The following is a 19,480-nucleotide window of genomic DNA, read 5'->3' as shown; positions in this document are numbered from 1 at the left end:
TAGGGTGGTTGTAAGGATAACATCACTAAATGAAATTTAATTATATTATTTACTTCAACTTGACAAAAATAAAACCAATAAGTGATTGTTTTTTAACAAAGACCATGAAGTAATCATTTTGAATGTATGTTTAGTTCTGTTACGTTTAGTCCTGACCTCATCATAACCTGAGATGACGCTCTGCGCCACTAGAGGGAGCAGGTTTGTGTTTTATTTTAGTTGAGTTAAAAAAAAAAGATGCAAAGTAAAAACTAAAGAGAGAGTGGGGGAACTTAAGAAGAGACGCCATTTCTAGTCTTTAAAACTTGGAAATATGACACACATTTTGTGGTAAGACATTTTTTATCAACTTATTTATGCAAATTTATCATTTTATTCAAAGCGATCAAAGTGTCAGAAGTCTTGTAGAGGATCCCACATGGAAAGAAACTATATGAGGATGTATGTGCATATATGAAATCTATATGCAGTATATATCCACATATATGATAATTTATATATTATTTATATATATATATATATATATATATATATATATATATATATATATATATATATATATATATATACATTTACGTTTATATATGCCACATAAAGGCAATATTGAGGTGCATATACTGTATGTGCATATACAGGCCAAATAGGTCTCCTGTATTGCTTCTTCATATCCACATATAAGCCCTTTATGTTCATGATATGTCTCCGATATAGCTCATATCTCACTTTGGCAATTTTCATACATGATGACTTGACTAGGTCATATTTTTTAGTATCAAGGCAACAACTAAGAACTAACTTAAAAAAGTGCAAAAACGTATGTACTGTATGTGCCACGTAAATTTGGTATCACTTACAATTGGCATGTTATGGATTTTAACTATGGCAAATAAGTGAGAGAAGATGGTAAGCTATGATGTCTACACATTTTCCTGAAACATTTACAAGGTCAATTCTTTCTAATATGAAGATAGTGGGAAAGAAAGATATATAACACAATTGTCTTTTTTTCTTCTTTCCTTTATTGTTGTTTATTCTCTTTTTTTTTCTTGTACTATATTTATTTATTGTACTATTTGATTAAGTAAATAAAAATAAACAATTCTTTTAAATAATGTGGTCTAGCAGCTGCATTTTTAAAATTTTGCTAACATATAGGTGAATATATATGTACCCATATATGTGCATATACTGTATGTACAAATAATATAAGAAAACGGCCAATTTTTACAGTTTACAGTCTTTCACATAATTTGATTAAATTAATTAAAGTGTAATTGACCGGCGCAACATGGGAAAACTGTTTAATTTAGGCTTCTCTGTAACTGAACCTTTCACTTTAATTTAATTTAGCCTAGATTATTATTTTATCTGACAGTTCAGTTTGTGCTTCGGCATTGTTAAAGCATATTGCGGGTTTTGAAGCACTTCACTTCAAATGTTATTGGTTCTGTTTTATCTAGAAGACAACTGACCAAGTGAAATATTTGAACAAAGAGACAAACAATATATGAAATTATTTTTAAAAAGACATTTTTTCTAAGAAAAATATAGGCTACAAATTTTATTTTTGTTTGAGCCCGTCCACTACTTAACTGTGCGGGTGGAGGATTTTCGTTTAGTGGAAAGTAAGAATTTAATCAATGCTTCGCTAATTGTATTTTATCACAATTTTCTGTCATATATATGCAAATTTTTAAATATGTCATAATTTTAAAGATTACGTCTTGAGCGTCTGATTTTTCCTTGGTGTTTATGTGCTTATTACATTTAGATTTCAGCAAAATATTAAAATTAAAAAGGAAACAAGTTATGTCATAACGAATGCCCTTGAATAATGCAGCCTTTGACAGCAAGCATCAGTGTTTCCTGACATGACTGGCGGAAGGGGGCGGGGCGGTGCTGGATTTGTGCGTACCTTGGAATAAAATCCTGCAGGTGCCCCTGTATGTTTATGTATGTTCTTTCTATGTGGAATGTTCAGGAATAGTTATCTGGAGTTGTCTTTTTTATGGTTTAATGAATCAGTTTTGATTTACAAGTTGAGATATATCTAGTTGAGACTAGTTGCGCAAATTAAGTCTGTTTCTAAATCTCAGAAAGACTTAGTTAAAGCAATACTTGTATCACTTCTAGATTACTAGATTAGATTATCTGCATTTTTTACAGTGTAGTGTATAAATATATACTTTTGTTGAAGTCGTAGACCTAAATTCAGAGCTGAATAGTGACACAAATATTACTAAAAGTAACAAAAATGTTTTAAAGCGAAATTATACCCCAAATACCCCAAAATATCTTGTTTTTGGTTTGAAATAAGATTATTTTGCTTTCCTCACTGGCAAAAAGTTTAGCTTGTTTTGAGAAAAAAACTCACTAAAATCTTCTTATATCTGAAAACAAAACAGCATCTTTAGATTTACGAAGTTTTGGACATAAAACAAGACTATAATGAAATAATAATGAATTATTTTATTATTATTTATTTATTCATTTATTTACATGAAATACTCAGTTTGATTCATTCATTTATCTTCAGCGTAGTACCTTATTTAGCTGGGGTGGCCACAGTGAAATGAACCACAAACTGTTCCAGCATATGTTTTAAGCAGCGGATGCCCTTCCAGCCGCATCCCAGTACTGGGAAACCACAGATTGATCAACATGTATAGTGCAATCATGTGATCCAAACTATTAATAAGACAGAAGGGGAACAAAGAGAAACACATGACTAAAATAGGGAAACACAAGAGTCATGACCCTGAATCTGTTTCAATTTGATGGCTTACAATTTATCGATGAACACTATATTGCAGTGTAATCCATTTTAAATCTGTATTTACATCAGGAGGGACACTTCTTTATTTATTTTATATTGTTTCTTTGTACTACAGCATTTAACTCACCGCACTCGTGTACTGAATGAAAGAAGAACTCTAAAATGAGTCGCCATAATGAGAGAGAAGACGAGGTTTCTGCATCTGAAATGAGTTCTTTGTTTTCCGGTAATGACCTAACAGTGACCTCTGGTTTCAGGTAAGACACTGGCAATTTTACTACTGATGGGTGTTTTTATCTGAATTACATATGTGTGGATTACAAAGTTAATTACACTGCATTTTTAGGAGATTTTCAGGAAATTTTATAGCATCACAAAAACTCATTGGCTCACTCATTGGCTCACAGGCTCATTCTGAAAACGTAGCTCTATATACATTTCTGAAGATGGCGAATTATGTTGCCATAAGTACGTACAGCTGCATTTCGTCTTGAAAAACAAATGCTATGGGGTGGTATTATGCTGTTCCTTATCAAAATAAACAAGTAAATAACAGCTAGACTGTCACGATTACCAGCGATCATTTCCCATAAGATCGCTGGTTTGCACCTACAATAACCATGGACTACAAATCTGCCTTCTTCTGGACTACATATGCATACATGCACTTCTCCCAGACACTCACGCCTGCTCACTCATCTAGCTTGATTACATTCGCACACCTGAGGACTTTCAGAGACTGATTAACACACACTATTTAAGCCACACATTCACCCCTTCAGTGTGCTGAGGCTTGTTTACTGTAAAGTAGCATTACAACGCATTTTCCTTTTCTTGTTTTCCTGTGTTTTGAACCTAGCCTTGTTTATTTAGTTATCCTTAAGCCCTAAGCCACCTGCCTTCCAACCTCTTGCTTGTTATATTGACTATGATTCTGGATTGTCTTCACACACCTGTTTGCACCCGTATTGACCACTGCTTGCCTGACTGAATAAACCTGCATATTGGATTTTACCTCAGTTGCTGGTGTTACTCCCCGACGTTACATAGAGAATGTAGTAAAATCTAAAAATGTGGTCAAATCAGGCGATGGCTTTTTTTTTTCTGGATTGCTTTTGAAAACACTATCGGTTGGGTTTAGAGAAGGAGGTGGGTGGGTCGGTCAGTCGACAGTGGCTTCTAGTGGATTTACGTGAAAGTAGCAGGCGCGAATGGTTCTCAGAAGAAAAATGTGAGATCTGAAAAAGCGTTTACAGTGGGCTCTGCAAAAAAAAAAAAAAAAAAAACATAGCTCCTGGTACGTATTTGGCACTCCCTAGAAATGTATATAGGGGTATATTTTCAGAATGAGCCTGAGTTGATTTAATTTATGCCTGCATGTGTGGATTACAAAGTGAATTGCAGTGCATTTCAGGAGACTTCAGGGAATTTTATAGCACCACAGAAGTAATTAATTTATGTTTTGACCTGTCACATGACTAGTGGATGATCTATCCAGGCTTTAAAAACAAGAAGTGAAATCAAGAAGTGTTTTCTCTGAGAGCCTTTCTGCATTTGTCAGGATGATTTAAGCACTTGCAATTCAATCTAACAACACCTATTAACAATTGTAGCTTGCAAATATACTGATTGTTGTAAGTCGATATGCACTGATACATCATCCAATGTGCTGTATTTGTCACAATAAGGAATTATTCATGCTATTATCCACAGTTTTAAACAAGCAATTTCTAGGACCCAGGTCCCCCAGCTGTCTATTTTCTGTTTTTATACTCCATTTCTGCCATTATAAAAAATAATCGTGTATTTAAATTTTTAAGGTCTTAATCTTAAGGTCTTGAGTGCTTTATTAAAAGTTTCTACCTGTAATTAATCCCTACTTTTATATTACTTGTACTCTAAAGTCAAAGTTTAAGGGCTCATTCACACTTAGCACGATAACTATTAAGATAGTGGTAAAGACGTTGTAAATACTGTTCTGAGTATATAACAACAGCAGTTGTTCAGACCACAGCGATAACCATAAAGATGTAGAGTAATGACATTGTTAGGTTAGCTTTAAGGAGGATTTTTCCAGCTAATAAATGATAAAACACTGAAAGCCAGTCAGAATCACTGAAATATAAAGGGCTAATACTATTTAAAGCTGCAGACAAACTCTGCTTGATGTTAAGCTGTATTTTAAAACATTATTTAAAGATAATCTTGAAAACAATTCATTAAACTATGGGAAACAATTATAAAAACACATGGAAGTTATGCTAGATAAGCTGGCAGATTGAAGTATTAAAATAAAAGCACTTCAGGTTTACAGTATAGTTTCAGCATATGCATGTTTCCTCATTTGTTTCCTCCTTTTTTTGCCATTAAACTGACTGTGATTGCTGAATTCACTGTTTGAATATAGAGTACATAAGCTGGATTCACCGGTCAGATGCGCTAGAAATACAGCACAGCGTGGACATCTGCTGGTCACAAGAGGCTAATGCAAAAAAAAGCATATAACAAAAAAATAAATAGATCCTTGGTGTGAACAGGAGTTAAGACTGTTTTGAAAAACAAGTTTTATACCCACGGGCCACATAAATATTCTCATCCCCTTCATATCCATGCATTTTTATAGATCAGGAAGGTCTGTTTTCAGCTTTCTTGTATATGCTTGTACGGGAGTCAAGTCTTTGTCACAGTTCTAGCTGTCCTCCTGTGAGGTTTTGTAAGCTTGACCTTGTCCTCTCTATCCTGTGTATTTGTGTTAGCTTTTCTATAAAATTACTAATTGCTTTTTTTGTTCAAATACAAATTGATAAAAAGAATCTGCTATGTTAATGCATTTAGCTGCTTGAAAATTATGCTTTCAAGATACTGTAAACACTTTTGCTACAGCTCAGTTTTTGTTTGTTTGTTTGCTTGTTGTTTGCTTTAGGGGGAGGAAGAGACATAAATCAGACACTTCTGAACTCAGCGTTGTGTCTCTGAAGAGCGACGTATCCATGAGTCAACCTCCTGTACTGAGTGACACTACAGTGACCTCTGACCCTCTGTGAGTATAACATTCATATGTCAATGCACTGTACTACATCTCAAATCAACAATGTTAGGCATGTTACTTAAGTAATTATAGATACTGGTTGCTTTCACAAAAAGTAATCAAATTATATTATAAAAGTACCTAATTATTACTACCTGAATTACTCACATACATCAGTCTACACTGTTCCATACTATATTATTGATGCTGTGGGACAATATGACAGACATTCATTCATTTATTTTTCAGCTTAGTCCCTTTATTAATCAGGGGTCGCCACAGTGTGATGAACCACCAAATGAATGTACTAAGACGCAAAACAGTGGTACTTTCGAGATATACACTGTAGCTACTGTTGAGTTTTTGTTTGTTTTTTTGTTTGTTTGTCAACATTTGGTCAACATTAGGAGGAGGAAGAGACAGAAATCTGGTACTTCTGAACTCAGTGGTGTGTCTCTGAAGAGCGACGTATCCATGAGGCAACCCCCTGTACTGAGTGACACTACAATGACCTCTGACCCTCCGTAAATAAAACATTTATATGTCAATGCACTGTATTACATCTCATTTCAACAATGTTGGGCATGTTACTAAAAGTTAGCAACTGGAATACATTAATATAAAACTACCTAATTACCAGAAAAAGTAACTTATGCTTTACTTTTTTAAATAGAAAATATGTCAAGAATTTATATGTTGAATCATTATTATTATTATTATTATTATTATTATTATTATTATTATTATTATTATTATTATTATAAAACATTCTACACTACTCTATACTATAGTGATGTTGTTGTGGGACAATATGAGAAACACTTATCAAATTATATATATATATATATATATATATATATATATATATATATATATATATATATATATATATATATATATATACAATACGACAATATGTGAAACATTTATATATATATATATATATATATATATATATATATATATATATATATATATATATATATATGCAAAACAATGGTGCTTTCGAAATATAAACTGTATCTTCTGCTGAATTTTTTTTTTTGTTTCGTTTGTTTGTTTGTTTGTTTGTCAACATTTGGTCATTATTCAACATTACCAGGAGGAAGAGACATAAATCAGACACTTCCGATCCCAGCATTGTGTCTCTAAAGAGTGACGTATCCATGAGGCAACCTCCTATACTGAGTGAGACTCCAGTAACCTCTGACCCTCCGTAAGCATAAACATTTATATGCCAATGCACTGTATTACATCTTGAAAGTCTTTATGATGGATGATTGTATATTTCTTACTATCAATTTATGCAGAAATCATTTATAATCTTGAATAATTGATTTGAATAAGATCAGTGTAGTAATTGTCATATTTTTATGACAGAAATTTTCTGACCTGCACTAAATACGATCAGACAGTTGATCTGCAGAAAGCAGAGAACGATGTCCTCCAAAGAGTCAAAGATCTGCACAAAATCAGCATGAAGAACAAATATGAGGGATTATTTGAGGGAGTCAAACTCCAAAAGACTCAAACCCTCCTGAACAGTGTCTACACACAGCTGTACATCATAGAAGGAGAGAGTGAAGGAGTGAATGAAGAACATGAGGTTTTACAGATGGAGAAAACAGCCAGAACAAAACACTCCCAACACACTCCAATCTACTGCAATGACATCTTTAAAGAGGAGAAAGAGCAAATCAAGACTGTTCTTACTAAAGGCATCGCTGGAATCGGAAAAACCGTCTCTGTGCAGAAGTTCATTCTGGACTGGGCCGAGGGAAAAGCCAATCAGGATGTAGATTTCATGTTTGTGCTTCCATTTCGAGAGCTGAACTTGATCAGAGATCATCAATACAGTCTTCACAGACTTCTGCTGGACTTCCATCCTGAACTTGAAGATCTGGAGCCCAAGATTTATGAGGAGTGTAAAGTTGTGTTCATCTTTGATGGTCTGGATGAAAGCAGAATCACACTGATGTTTTCAGACGCTCAGAAAGTTTGTGATGTGACTGAGACTTCATCAGTGGCTGTGTTGATGTCAAAGCTGATGAAAGGAGAGCTGCTTCCCTCTGCTCTCATCTGGATCACCTCCAGACCAGCAGCAGCCAATCAGATCCCCTCCAAATACATCAAGCGTCTGACAGAAATTCAGGGATTCACTGAGCCTCAGAAGGAGGAATATTTCAGGAAGAGAATCAGTGAGCAGCATCAAGCCAGCAGAATCATCTCACACATCAGAAGAGCAAAAAGCCTCCACATCATGTGCCACATACCCGTCTTCTGCTGGATCTCATCCACTGTGCTTCAGAAGCTCCTGGAAGAAGATCTGAGTGCAGAAATCCCTCAAACTCTGACTGAGATGTACATCCACTTCCTGCTGATTCAGATCAACATGAGGAATCAGAAGTATGAAGAGAGAGATCCAGAGAAACTCCTGCAGTCTAGCAGAGAAGTGATTGTCAAACTTGCTGAAGTGGCTTTCAGACAGCTGATGAAGGGCAATGTGATGTTCTATGAGGAGGACCTGATTGAGAGCGGCGTAGACGTCTCTGACGCCTCAGTGTACTCTGGGATTTGCACTGAGATCTTTAAGGAGGAATCTGTGATTCAGCAGAGGAAAGTCTACAGCTTCATCCATCTGAGCGTTCAGGAGTTTCTTGCTGCTTTCTATTTGTTTTATCATTACGTGATAAAAAATGTGGACACACTGCAGTTCTGTGATGTGATACAAAATCTACATAGAGATATAATCAATAAAGCTCTTGAGAGTGAAAATGGCCATCTGGATCTGTTCCTGCGGTTTCTTCTGGGCGTCTCTCTGGAGTCCAATCAGAGACTCTTCCAGGATCTACTGACACACACAGAGAAGAGCTCAGAAAGCATCAGGAGAAGCACACAGTACATTAAAGAGAAGATCAGAGATGGACATGGACTCTCCACTGAAAGATCCATCAATCTGTTCCTCTGTCTGCTGGAAGTGAAAGATCAGACTCTGTCCAGAGAGATTCAGGAGTTTGTGAAATCAGACAAACAGTCAGAGAGGAAACTCTCTCCTGCTCACTGCTCAACAATCGCCTACATGCTGCAGCTGTCAGAGGAGGCGCTGGATGAGCTGGAGTTCTGGAAATACAACACATCCGATGACGGCAGAAGAAGACTGATACCAGCCGTCAGCAACTGCAGAAGAGCTCTGTGAGTGTAACAATAAAATGTTTCTTCAGAACATTATCCTGTCTGAAAGAATTCATAATTGTTCATAAGATTTAAAATGATTCGACATATTGCCAAAAGTTTTGGTACACCTGCCTCTACATGCACATGAAATGACAGCCCACTAATGCTGGTTTAGGTGTTTGTGGGAATTATTATCCATTCTTCCTGAAGCCCAATTGTGAAGTCAAGCACTAATGTTGGATGGGAAGGCCTACTTCTAATTCTTCCTAAAAGCGTCTATTCAGGTTGAGGTTAGGGCAGTGTGCAGGCCAGTCACAGCCACAGCCATATCACCCTGCAGCCCAAGACCGGTTACTCACTGAAGCTAAGCAGGGCTGAGCCTGGTCAGTACCTGGATGGGAGACCACTAGGGAACACTAGGTTGCTGTTGGAAGTGGTGTTAGTGAGGCCAGCAGGGGGCGCTCAACCTGTGGTCTGTGTGAGTCCTAATGCCCCAGTAAAAGTGAAGGGGACACTACATTGTCAGTGGGCGCCATCTTTCGGATGAGACGTTAAAACCGAGGTCCTGACTCTCTGTGGTCATTAAAAATCCCATGGCACTTCTCGTGAAAGAGCAGGGGTGTAACCCCGGGAAGCCCTTTCGATCATGGCCTCCCAATCATCCCCTTCCACCAAATTGTCTCTATCACTGTCTCTCCACTCCACCAATAGATGGTGTGTGGTGAGCACACTGGCGCTGTTGTCTTGTGACTGCTGTCGCATCATCCAAGTGGATGCTGCACACTGGTGGTGGTGTGGAGAGACCCCCCTCATGATTGTGTAGCGCTTTGGGTGTATGGCCATCACAATAAATGCGCTATATAAATACACACATTACATTACATTACAAGTTCCTCCACAGCAAACTTCTCATTTGCATCTTTGTGGATCTTGCTTTGTGCTCTGGTGCTGGGTCATGGTGAACAGAATTCCCTATTCCCAAACTCTTTTTCCCAATGTTAAGAGTAAAAAATTGTCCAAAATGTCTTGGTTTACTGAAGCATTAAAAGGTCTGAACTTAAGGGCCATGGCATCACGGAGGCACAGTGGGTAGCACAATCACCTCGCAGCAAGAAGATCGCTGGTTCGAGCCTCAGCTGGGTCAGTAGGCATTTGCATGTTCTCCCCGTGTTTGCGTGGGTTTCTTCCGGGTGCTTCGGTTTCCTCCACAGTCCAGAAATGCTGTACAGGTGAATTGGGTAAGCTAAATTGTCCGTAGTGTATGTGTGTGAATGAGTGTGTATGGATGTTTCCCAGTGATGGGTTGCAGCTGGAAGGGCATCCGCTGTGTAAAACAAATGCTGGATAAGTTGGCTGCTCATTCCGCTGTGGCGACCCCTGGTTAACAAAGAGAGTAAGCCAACAAGAAAATGAATGAATGAATGAACTAAGGGGCCAATTCTAAAACAAATTCTAAAAAACAACACCACACCATTCTTAGTTCATTCGTATTATTCATTTAACAAAATCTACACTGCCACAATGCAGTCAGGCAAGAATATTCTCAAGGCAATCACCAAACCCAGACTTGCCTATCAAATAAGCAGATAGAGGAGTGTAATTGGTTACTATTAAAAACTCGTCTCCACTGCTCTCGAGTCGGTGGCGACCTGCTTTATACCACTGCATCCCATGTTCCGCATGGCACTTGTAAGGTTTGGATGCAGCTGCTGTTCCTAAGTTGCTGTTGTTCCCAGTGGATTTAACTTATCGCAACAATTGACAGTGGAATATTTTATATTGAAGAAAATACAATAATGGGCTTATTGCACACATGCCTCCTATCACTGCTCCATCCTTGAGTTCACGAAAGCTCATCTGGAGGGATGTGCCAAAACGTTTTGCAATACAGTGTATGTCTTCTTGATGTTATCTTGATATGTTGAAAAAAAGGGTTGCAGGATCATGCTAATTATAACTGATTTACCTTTTCAGTCTTGGTGGATGCAATCTCTCTACTCAGGATTGTGAAATTGTGTCGTCAGTTCTTCAATCCTCAAACTGCGTCCTGAGGGAGCTGGACCTGAGTAACAATGACCTGCAGGATTCAGGAGTGAAGCTGCTCTCTGATGGATTGAAGAGTTCCAATTGCCAGCTGGAGATACTGAGGTCTGAGTTTAAGAGGTTTTAATGTGTTATGTCTAATATAATCTGTTGCTTCCTGCTTTGCTACTGTTCGGACGTCTTTGCCTACTGCTCCGCTCCTTGCACTCCTGCTTTTTTATTTTATAATCTAATTTTAACTTGAGCCTATCAGCACAGTGCTCAAACGAAACAGCTTGAAGATCAACATCGAATCTACAAACTTTCTGGAGTACAACTTTACTTTTATTTAGAGGAATTATCGTCTAAACAATCCTCCCGCTACCAGCTGCTTTCATTCCTGAGATAGGAAAACACGGCTGTGAAAATGGCTCTGGATCATATTGATTTGGAATCTCACTGCTGCATCAACTGCCATAAACTTTTACAAAAGATTGCAGTTCTTGAAACAAAGTTACTTGCGATCCAACCAGAACTGCCGAATTACACAGGACCGGTTCATCGTGGAGCCTCACAGCATTCAGCCGGTAAGCCCTATAAATCTACTCCAGCTACTGTTTTGAGAACAGAAAAACAGATTGAAACTGTTGAAAATCAGCGTGAACTATGGCATAAACAAGGTGCGAAACCAAAGGGTACTCGTGGGGTCAGATCACGAAGGTCATACGCTGCTGCATTAGCGTTCTCTACCCCAAATACAGCTCGGACTCAAATACAGCTTCAGAACAGATATGAAGTTTTGAGTAATATGGGTGAAGATTCCCCAAATGCAGTTAGACAGAGATCGCATGACTCAGCAAATAACTTTGCTCTGAACAGAGGCTCAAGGCCGACTAGACAGCGGCATTCTGCTCCGATCGTAACAGAGATAAGAACATTGATTGTTGGAGACTCAATAATCAAAAATTTTAGGAGCAGAGATACCATGACATACTGCTTTCCTCATGCTACAGTTTCTGATATAAATAAAGAACTTGAGAACATATTAAGGAAACATGAGACTGCAAAACGGATTATCATCCATGTGGGGAAGAATGATATTCGGAAGGAGCAGTCAGAACTGCTCAAGAGAGATTTCTGTAAGCTTTTGGAAACAGTTGAAAGATTGAAAATTCAGCCGTTCATCAGTGGACCACTCCCTGCAAGAGGGACAAATATGTTTTCAAGGCTCCTTGGTCTAAATGCATGGCTGCAGAAAACATGTAACATGAAAAGACTGAATTTCATCGACAACTTCAATCTCTTCTGGAACCAAAGACAGCTGTTTACATCAGACGGCCTTCATCCAAACAAGCTTGGTGCAAAAGTGCTGAAAGACAACATCCTCTTCTCCCTCCATCATCCATCAGCTGTGTATGCCACTGAACTGAATGACACACACACACCTAGCAAATGTCCGGATGACCACAGGACTTCAAATCAGCTCCTGAGTGGACTTGTGGCTGACGCATCCTACAAGGACAGAGATAACACCACGCAGCCACAACAACCGCCGATAACGGACAAACTGCCGTCTGCGCCCTGCACACTGAGCTCAACACAGGCAGACTGTGATGCATCAGAACAGCATCAAGTCTCAGCACTCATTGATGATCCCCAGGAAAACAGCCAGGTAAACATATCTCAGCAGCCAGAAACCCCAGACCCACAGCCTCTGTCACCGGACACGTTCTCATTGTCATCTTGCTCGCCTCTCTTGGATTTTTCAAAAAAGATGGAGGAACTGGTGTGTGCTGGAACTAAACTCTCACACTCCATTGCTGCTAGCCCCCAGTTAGCAACCAAAAGTCAGCAAGCCACACGCCCATCTCTAAGCCCACCTCGCCCTACACCTAGGAAAGGCCTCAGGTCTTTGCGACAGCGCCAGGTCCCAAAAAACACCTCATCTTTAGCTGGTGAACTTAAAAACTGCCATTGATGTGTCTCGGGGGCCTGCTTAGGTAACAGTGTCTTTATCAGATGTTTACAGAACAAGCAGGAACCCAGTGTGTCTGTAGCTTTCTCTACGCAGATATGTGTCTTATTACGTGACAGAAAACCAAAGACTCTTTCAGACCGTATAGCAAATCATTCAAATCTGGTGTCTATTAAATGTATATCTGAGACTTCTGTAGTGAAAACGACTAAAACTGTTAAGTTAGCACTTCTAAACATCAGATCACTCAATAATAAATCACTTTTAGTCAATGATTTTATCAACACAAATTGCCTTGATTTTATGCTTTTAAATGAAACTTGGCTAGATGACAGTTGTAGTGCAGCAGTTCTGAATGAAGCAGCTCCTTTAAACTTTGACTTTTTGAGTGTTTGCAGAGCTAATAGGAGAGGTGGAGGCATCGCTGCCCTGTTTAAAGATGTCTATGAATGTAAACAAGTGTCATTTGGTGACTATTTGTCTTTTGAATATCTGAGTATAGCACTAAAAGGGTCTCCACGCATCTTACTAATCATTATCTACAGACCTCCAAAATATTCTCCAGCTTTTATTGATGATTTTACAGAGCTGTTATCAATAGTAACATCTGAATATGATTATTTTAGTATTGCTGGGGATTTTAATATTCACATTGATAATCCAGAAATCAATGCTGTAAAAGAACTGATGACTGTTTTTAACACTTTTGATCTGACTCAGCATGTTCAAGGACCCACACACAATCGTGGACACACTCTTGATCTACTTATAACTAAGGGTTTACACATTTCATCGACTGTTGTTAAGGATGTGGCACTATCTGATCATTTCTGTATTTTCTTTGATATATTGATCACTCCAGCTATTAAAGACAGATCTGTCTCTGTCAGAAAGAGATGCATAAATGAGAACACTAGTGAGCAGTTTATGAAGGCCATATCGCTGGCACCAAGTATATCTGCAGACTCTGTTGATTCTCTCCTTGATTTGTTTAATTCTAAAATTGAAAATGTAATAAATGACATCGCTCCTGTTAAAGTTAGGAAGAGAACTGGCAAAGAGAGAGTCCCTTGGAGAAACTCAAGAGCAGTCCAAATGAAGAAAAGACAATGCAGGAAAGCTGAGCGTATGTGGAGAAAGACGAAACTAGTAGTCCATTATAATATCTATAAAGACAGTCTTCAGGCTTTTAATGTGGAACTAAAAACTGCTAGACAGACTTTCTTTTCAAACCTTATAAACAACAATGTAAATAATGCTCGCACACTCTTTGCAACAGTAGAGAGGCTCACAAACCCCCCCAGTCGGATTCCCAGTGAGCTACTCTCTGTAAGCAAATGTAATGAATTTGCTAATTTCTTTACTGATAAGATCAATAATATCAGAAAGGCAATCAGCTCATCCAATCAGCCAAGTTGTGTCAATATCAAACAAACTCAACCACAACTTGAGAAGTCAGACATTATGTCTGATTTCATGGCAATTAACGGTAAAATCTTAGAAGAGATGGTGCAAATTATAAAAACATCAACCTGCAGTCTTGACACGCTCCCCACATCATTCTTCAAAACGGTGTTTACCTGTTTAGAAATGGATCTTCTAAAAGTGGTAAATGATTCACTTCTCTCAGGGATTTTTCCAAACTCACTTAAAACTGCAGTTGTTAAACCCCTCTTGAAGAAGAGCAACCTGGATAACACCCTATTGAGCAATTACAGGCCAATCTCAAATCTCCCTTTCATTGGCAAAATCATTGAAAAAGTTGTTTTCAACCAGGTTAACAAGTTCTTAAACTTCAAGGGGTGTTTAGATAATTTCCAATCTGGTTTCAGAGCACATCACAGTACAGAGAGCGCTCTTATAAAGATAATCAATGATATACGTCTAAACACAGATTCAGGTAAAATAACAGTGCTGGTATTGCTCGATCTCAGTGCTGCATTTGACACTGTCGATCACAGCATACTTCTGGATAGGCTGGAAAACTGGGTTGGGCTGTCTGGGACAGTCCTCAAATGGTTCAGATCTTACCTTGAAGGGAGAGGTTACTATGTCAGTATAGGTGATCATAGGTCGAGGTGGACACCCATGACATGTGGAGTCCCACAAGGCTCGATTCTGGCACCTCTCCTGTTCAACCTTTACATGCTCCCTCTGAGCCAAATAATGAGAAAGAATCAAATCTCCTACCACAGCTATGCTGATGACACTCAGATCTACCTAGCCTTACTGCCTAATGACTACAGCCCCATTGACACCCTCTGCCAATGTATTGATGAAATTAAAAATTGGATGTGCCAAAACTTTCTTCAGTTAAACAAAGAGAAAACTGAAGTCATTGCATTTGGGAACAGAGATGACGTTCTCAAGGTGAATGCGTACCTAGGCTCTAAAGGTCAAACGACAAAAAATAAGGTCAAGAATCTTGGTGTGACTCTTGAGTCAGATCTGAGTTTCAACAGTCATGTCAAAGCAGTCAGTAAATCAGCATACTATCATCTCAAAAACATAGCAAGAATCAGATGCTTTGTTTCTAGTGAAGATTTAGAGAAACTTGTTCATGCTTTTATCAGTAGCAGGGTGGATTACTGTAATGGACTCCTCACTGGCCTTCCCAAAAAGACAGTCAGACACTTGCAGCTCATCCAGAATGCTGCAGCCAGAATTCTGACCAGAAGCAGGAAATCAGAGCACATCACACCTGTCCTCAGGTCTCTACACTGGCTGCCAGTTACATTCAGAATAGATTTTAAAGTATTATTACTGGTCTATAAATCACTAAATGGCCAAGGACCTCAATACATTACAGATATGCTCACTGAATACAAACCTAACAGATCACTCAGATCTTTAGGATCATATAAACTAGAAGTTCCAAGAGTTCAGTCAAAGCAGGGTGAATCCGCCTTCAGCCACTACGCCCCTTGCTGCTGGAATCAGCTTCCAGAAATGATCAGATGTGCTCCAACATTAGGCACATTCAAATCAAGACTGAAAACACATCTGTTTAGCTGTGCCTTTACTGAATGAGCACTGTGCTGCGTCCGACAGATCGCACTATTATGTTTTTCGTTTTCTTTTTCATTCTTTTATAACCTATTTTAACTCATTTTAATTTGTTTTTATCTGTTTTTAATAATTTTTATTGTCTGCATTTTATTTTCCTAAACTTGTCTTTTTTATTCCTGTTTATGTAAAGCACTTTGAATTGCCACTGTGTATGAAATGTGCTATATAAATAAACTTGCCTTGCCTTGCCTTGCCTTGCCTAATATGTAGTAATATCCAGGTTCTAAACTATCGGTGTCATGCAGATTTTAGCTTTAACCCTAATTAAACACACTAGAACAAGCTAATCAAGCTCTTGGTATACTTGAATCTGCCATACAGGTGCCTTGAGGCAAGTCAGAGCTAAACTCTGTAAAACCCTCCAGGACCAAGTTTGGTGAGCCCTGCTTTAAAATGACTCCTTGTTTGTGTGTGTGTGTGTGTGTGTGCGTGTGTTTGTGTGCAGGTTGTCTGGCTGTATGGTGACAGAGGAAGGCTGTGGTTTTCTCTCTTCAGCTCTGAGTTCAAACCCCTCACACCTGAGAGAGCTGGATCTGAGCTACAATCACCCTGGAGATTCAGGAGTCAAGCTGCTCCAACACAAGCTGAAGGATCCACACTATGCACTGCAGAAACTCAAGTATGTGGAAGAATTTAAACACTTCTCTCTGTTTGCGACTTACAGGATTGCTTTACTTAGACTGTACTAGTACTAATTCTGTTGAACAATTAATTCAAAATAAAAGTTTGTATTTATGTATTGTGTGTGTAATCACTGTGTATAAATATTCTGTATATGTAAATAAAAAAAATGGATCAGATAAAAGAACCCTCCAAAAACATTTTATATAATATTCATTTATTCATTTCATTTTCGGCTTAGTCCCTTTATTAATCCGGGGTTGCCACAGCGGAATGAACCGCCAACTTATCCAGCAAGTTTTTTACACAACGGATGCCCTTCCAGCTGCAACCCATCTCTGGGAAACATCCACACACACATTCTCACACACACACACACATACACTACAGACAGTTTAGCCTACCCAATTCACCTGTACCGCATGTCTTTGGACTGTGGGGGAAACCGGAGCACCCGCGAAAGCAGGGACAACATGCAAACTCCATACATACATATATTACACCAACTTATCCAGCATATGTTTTACGCAGCGAATGCCCTCACAGCTGCAACCCATCACTGGGAAGCACCCACACTCTCATACACACTCATTCACACACACGCTGTGGTCAATTTAGCCTTCCCAATTCACCTATAGCGCAGGTCGTTGGACTTGGAGGAAACCCACCAACACAGGGAGAACATGCAAACTCCACACAGAAACGCCAACTGACCCAGCTGAGGCTCAAACCAGAGACCTTTTTGCTGTGAGGCGACAGCACTACCTACTGCGCCACTGCCTCGCCCCTTTATATAATATATAATATATATATAGTGGGCTGCACGGTTGCGCAGTGGGTAGCACATTCGCCTCACAGCAAAAAGGTCTCTGGTTTGAGCCTCAGCTGGCGTTTCTGTGTGGAGTTTGCATGTTCTCCCTGTGTTGGTGGGTTTCCTCCAAGTCCAACGACCTGCGCTATAGGTGAATTGGGAAGGCTAAATTAACCACAGCGTGTGTGTGAATGAGTGTGTATGAGAGTGTGGATGCTTCCCAGTGATGGGTTGCAGCTGTGAGGGCATTTGCTGCGTAAAACATATGCTGGATAAGTTGGTGTAATATATGTATGTATCAATGATTATTTATAAATGATTAAAGTCATTAATTTCCTCTAATGTTTTGTTGTTTTTGTCTGTCCAGTGTAGATCATGGAGGGCATTTCAGGATCACACATGGAATGCGAAAATGTATGTCTACAAACACACACAAATATACATATCTTTGCATATTTAATTATTTTAATGAGTTATTTGGCAGTTTTTAAACCTGTCCTGGAAGCACTTCCAGCGCTATTTATATCTCCCTCATCTAAAGCCCAGCGAATAGTCCTGTACAGTTATAGCTGTATTCTCTCTCCTTGTGTGCAGATGCCTGTAGTCTCTCACTGGATCCAAACACAGCACACACTCGCGTGATTGTGTCTGAGGACAACAGAAGGGGAACGCATGTGAGAGATCATCAGCCGTATCCTGATCATCCAGACAGATTTGAGAACTATGAGCAGATTCTGAGTGCAGAGACTCTGACTGGACGCTGTTACTGGGAGGCTAAGTTGACAGGCTGGGGTCACGCAGCGGTGGCATATAAAGGGATCCAGAGGAAAGGAGGAATTGACTGTCGCTTCGGTCTTAATAATAAGTCCTGGAATCTGTACTTTTGCGATACGATTTTCTCTGCGTGGCATGATGGGAAGGCTAACAGCACACCTATTCCTCCCTCTTCCTCTTTATCCAATAGAGTAGGGGTCTATCTAGATGTGTCGTCAGGTCGTCTGTCCTTTTACAGCATCTCTGACGCACACACACTCACACACATATACACGTTCAACACTACATTCACTGAACCCCTCTATGCAGGATTTGGGTTTTACAACGATTCTGAAGTCTCTCTGTGTCAGATTTAAAAGCCTCATCACATGTACACAGTTTACAAACCACCGGACTAACATTTCACAATTCTTAAAAATGTCATCTTTCTTTCTTGAAGTTCTTGCATGCATCTAAATATTGACTTTTTGTTGTTTATATGTATTTTTTTTATTTTCATTAGATAACAGAGGTGCTTATTTAAGAGAAAATTTGCTGTTTTAAATAAAACATGCAGGACGAAGACGTTTACATATTATTCAGTGTATTTGTCTGTTTAAACATGCACCCGAATCCCAAAGTGTCCTGCCCTTTTGCTCCTCTGTAAATGGCGTGTACAGAAGCTGATCTAGGATAATATTGTACGAAGCTCATCTGTCAGTCAGCGCTTATACATGCATTCACTGGATCAGAGGTTGCATATGAAAGGTGACGATTGATGCACAGCTTTAATGTGAAGAAAGTGATTTTAATTTTGATGTCAGCGTGCTTTCAAGACTAAAAATATATCAGAAATATGGGAAGATACTTAATGATAGGATGATAGTGGGATAGAATGGTAAAGTACAGGAGAATTTCGGCAAAAACATGCTATAGGGGAATCTCTAGCACCACCGCATTTGCTCTTTAACAATTTAGTACACAGAATATCTCAGTAAACAGAACTTTTGATCATTGACAACAAAGATGTATTTTAGATAAAGGTCCTACTATCATGAACACGTCTTACCTATCATTGTTGATAACACAAACTGAGGAAAATATGGTGCACTATGATATGCCAAGAGGCTCAAACAACACAAAAGAACATCAGAAAACAGTGTCATAGCGACATCTTGTGGACAAAACAAACCCTGCCCTACATTTATATGAATGAAGTGAACAGGAAGTGTTTGTGGAGAAACATTTTTG

At 38.8% G+C, this 19,480-nt stretch overlaps 1 protein-coding gene across 2 annotated transcripts; it reads left to right on the top strand.

Annotated features, from left to right (window-relative positions):
* The first annotated feature begins 213 nt into the window (after positions 1 to 213).
* Positions 214 to 18,827, top strand: LOC100333957 (protein NLRC3-like). Of its 2 annotated transcripts, XM_087237837.1 has the most exons (10): positions 234 to 330; positions 2,892 to 3,033; positions 5,700 to 5,816; positions 6,212 to 6,328; positions 6,907 to 7,020; positions 7,185 to 8,996; positions 10,953 to 11,126; positions 16,490 to 16,663; positions 17,844 to 17,890; positions 18,071 to 18,827. In XM_087237837.1, the coding sequence occupies exons 2-10, from the start codon at positions 2,939 to 2,941 to the stop codon at positions 18,604 to 18,606; spliced, it is 3,186 nt and encodes a 1,061-aa protein (XP_087093963.1). In that variant the 5' UTR covers positions 234 to 330; positions 2,892 to 2,938; the 3' UTR covers positions 18,607 to 18,827. The 2 variants fall into 2 exon arrangements, with proteins under 2 accessions (XP_087093964.1, XP_087093963.1); XM_087237838.1 differs by lacking the exon at positions 5,700 to 5,816 and having other exon boundaries at positions 214 to 330; positions 6,215 to 6,328.
* Positions 18,828 to 19,480: the final 653 nt, after the last annotated feature.

Source organism: Danio rerio, chromosome 1 (genome assembly GCF_052040795.2).
Source record: "Danio rerio strain M-AB ecotype USA chromosome 1, GRCz13ab, whole genome shotgun sequence".
Lineage (NCBI taxonomy): Eukaryota > Metazoa > Chordata > Actinopteri > Cypriniformes > Danionidae > Danio > Danio rerio.
This window is presented reverse-complemented; position numbering and strand designations above follow the sequence as displayed.

Excerpts from the sequence above, each read along its gene's own strand:
- LOC100333957 (XM_087237837.1), top strand. The coding sequence starts at position 2,939 with ATGAGTCGCCATAATGAGAGAGAAGACGAGGTTTCTGCATCTGAAATG. Across the intron at positions 5,817-6,211 it reads ACAGTGACCTCTGACCCTCT|GAGGAGGAAGAGACAGAAAT; the intron begins GTGAGTATAACA and ends GGTCAACATTAG. Across the intron at positions 17,891-18,070 it reads CACACATGGAATGCGAAAAT|ATGCCTGTAGTCTCTCACTG; the intron begins GTATGTCTACAA and ends CCTTGTGTGCAG.